This window comes from Centrocercus urophasianus, unplaced genomic scaffold (assembly GCF_019232065.1).
Source record: "Centrocercus urophasianus isolate 14NV4802_14NV808 unplaced genomic scaffold, USGS_Curo_1.0 seq_383, whole genome shotgun sequence".
Taxonomy (NCBI): domain Eukaryota; kingdom Metazoa; phylum Chordata; class Aves; order Galliformes; family Phasianidae; genus Centrocercus; species Centrocercus urophasianus.
The window spans coordinates 34710-36722 of NW_024884959.1; the positions used below are offsets into that span (position 1 = coordinate 34710).

The following is a 2013-nucleotide window of genomic DNA, read 5'->3' on the forward strand; positions in this document are numbered from 1 at the left end:
TCGCCCCTGTCTCCATGTCGCCCCTGTCTCCATGTCGCCCCTGTCTCACTTCACCATGGGCGTGCAGGGCTGTGCTGCCCACACAGCCGGTTCTGCTCTCCCGACTGGTGGCACCAGTTCTGCTGGTCTGATCCGTGCTGCTGCCTGGGCTCTCACGCTGCCTCTCCCCTGCCCGGGGCTCCTTTGGTTCTGTGTCAGGCGTTGGGAATGGCCCGGCTGCGTGGAACGGGGCAGTGAGCGCTCCGAATGTAACAACCTGTCCTTCTCGCCGTTCGGTTCCAGCTGCCCTCCCTCCCGCAGCCCCTGCTGCCACTTCTCCTGCCGCAGCGCCAGGTACTCAGAGCTCCTCAGTAACACCCCGTGTGTCACATTAACCACAGCGTGCTGTTCTGGATGTTTGTAGTTGCATTAACCCTGCTGGTGTGCAGAGGGAGAACTCTGGGTCCTGGCCCTGTCCTTGCTCAGAGGAGCCAGGCAGGCTTCCTCCTGGTGCTCCTGGGAGGCTGCTGGGGGAGGCTGGCTGCCTGCTGCTCTCCAGCTCCCTCTGTGTCATCCCTGAGCCTGGAACCGCTTCCCAGCGCTGGGGAGTGCTGGAGCCCGGGGTGGGGTCCCTGAGAGCTGCCGGGGCATTGTGCCCCTGGGGGCTGGAGCTGTGTGGAGCCCAGAGCCAGAAGGCGGACGGCGGGCTGTTGTGGGTGTGCGTGTGTTTCTTCCTGTGCTGCCCTTGTTTTCTCCTTTTTTCTCATGGGTTCACTTTGTTTCTTTCCTTCAGCTGTTCTTCCTGCCGCTCATTCCCTGCCTCTGACTCCAGCCCTGGGCCCAGCTGCCCAGGCTGTTCCCACGGAGCCGCCCAGCTCTGCCCCAGCCGTGCCCCCAGCCCCTCTCTCCCCTGCTGTGGTCCCAGCTGCAGCAATTCCTGTCTTCTCTGCCCCTCCCCAGCCCTCTGCCCCAGCTCTGCCCCTCCCAGTTACTTCTTCCCCTCCTCCAGCTCCAGTTCCACCATCCCCAACTGGTTTTGCTGCCCAAGGTTCTCCAGGGCCTGCTGCTGTCCCAGTCAGCCCAGTGTCTCCAGGACTCCCGGTCCCAGCGTCTCCAGTTCTGGCTGCTCTTCCTGCTGCAGGACAGGCAGCCCCCCCGGCAGCCCCCCCATCTCCAGCGAGTCTCGGCTGTCTCCCAGCTGCTCTTACGCCTCCTCTGAAAGTCTCTACTCCTCCCAGCCCCGCAGGAGCCACAGCGGCCCCTCACCCTGTGCCTCCCAGGAGCCCCGGGGCAGCCCCAGCTGCTCTGCCACCTCCCCTGGCAGCAGCCCCTGCAGGTGCCGCAGCTCTTCCCCAGAGCCCCCCTGCGATGCCAGTGCACCCTGCTGCACCTCTGCCCCCTCCAGCTGCCCCGCTGAGCCCAGCCCTGGCAGCCACCATCTCCCCACCCATCTTCCTGTCTGCCCCCATGGCGCTGGCCCCTCTGCTGCCAGGTGGCACAGTCCCCTGCAGCGCTGCTGCTCCCCTGCGGGGCCCTGTGTCTGGGACTCCCATCTGTCCGCTGGCTCCGGCTGCTCCTCCTGGGACCCTGACCTGTCCTGTGGGCCCTGCCCTGGCAGCCCCTGGCTCCCCTGCAGGTCCCCATTCTGTGGCCAGGCCCCCCCCTGGGAGCCCGATTCCTGTGTCAGCCCCTGTCCTGCTCAGCCCATCCCCAGCAGCTGCCTTGTCCCCCTCAGGGCCGCCACCAGCAGCAGCAGCTCCAGTTAAAGCAGCTCCAGCGACCCCTGTCTCACTGCCAGCTGCTGCGACTGCTGCTCCTGCCAGTCCCCTGCCTGTCACATCAGCGATGGCAGCTCCAGCCACCTCTCCTACGGCCAAAGGAGCACCCCAGAGCCCACTGCCTGCTCCACTGACTCCCTCTGCCCCTGCTGCACCAGCTCCCGTGGTTCCTCCAGCCTCTGCTGCCACCAAAGCAGCTCCCCAGAGTCCTGCTGCCACTCCAGCTCCTGCAGCTGCCCCTGCTGCCACCAAAGCA

General features: G+C 66.2%; 2 protein-coding genes across 2 annotated transcripts in view; both read left to right on the forward strand.

Moving 5' to 3' along the window:
- NACA (nascent polypeptide associated complex subunit alpha) overlaps window positions 1-2013 on the forward strand; it is an 8898-nt gene that overhangs the window by 2564 nt on the left and 4321 nt on the right. The gene's annotated exons all lie outside the window — the stretch shown is intronic.
- The window catches only part of LOC122167760 (nascent polypeptide-associated complex subunit alpha, muscle-specific form-like), a 4132-nt gene continuing 2130 nt past the window's right edge, over window positions 12-2013 (forward strand). Inside the window, exon 1 of the mRNA XM_042832556.1 lies at window positions 12-1981. Coding sequence (XP_042688490.1) covers window positions 745-1981 — 1237 coding nt within the window. The 5' untranslated portion in view covers window positions 12-744. The remainder of the gene's footprint in view (window positions 1982-2013) is intronic.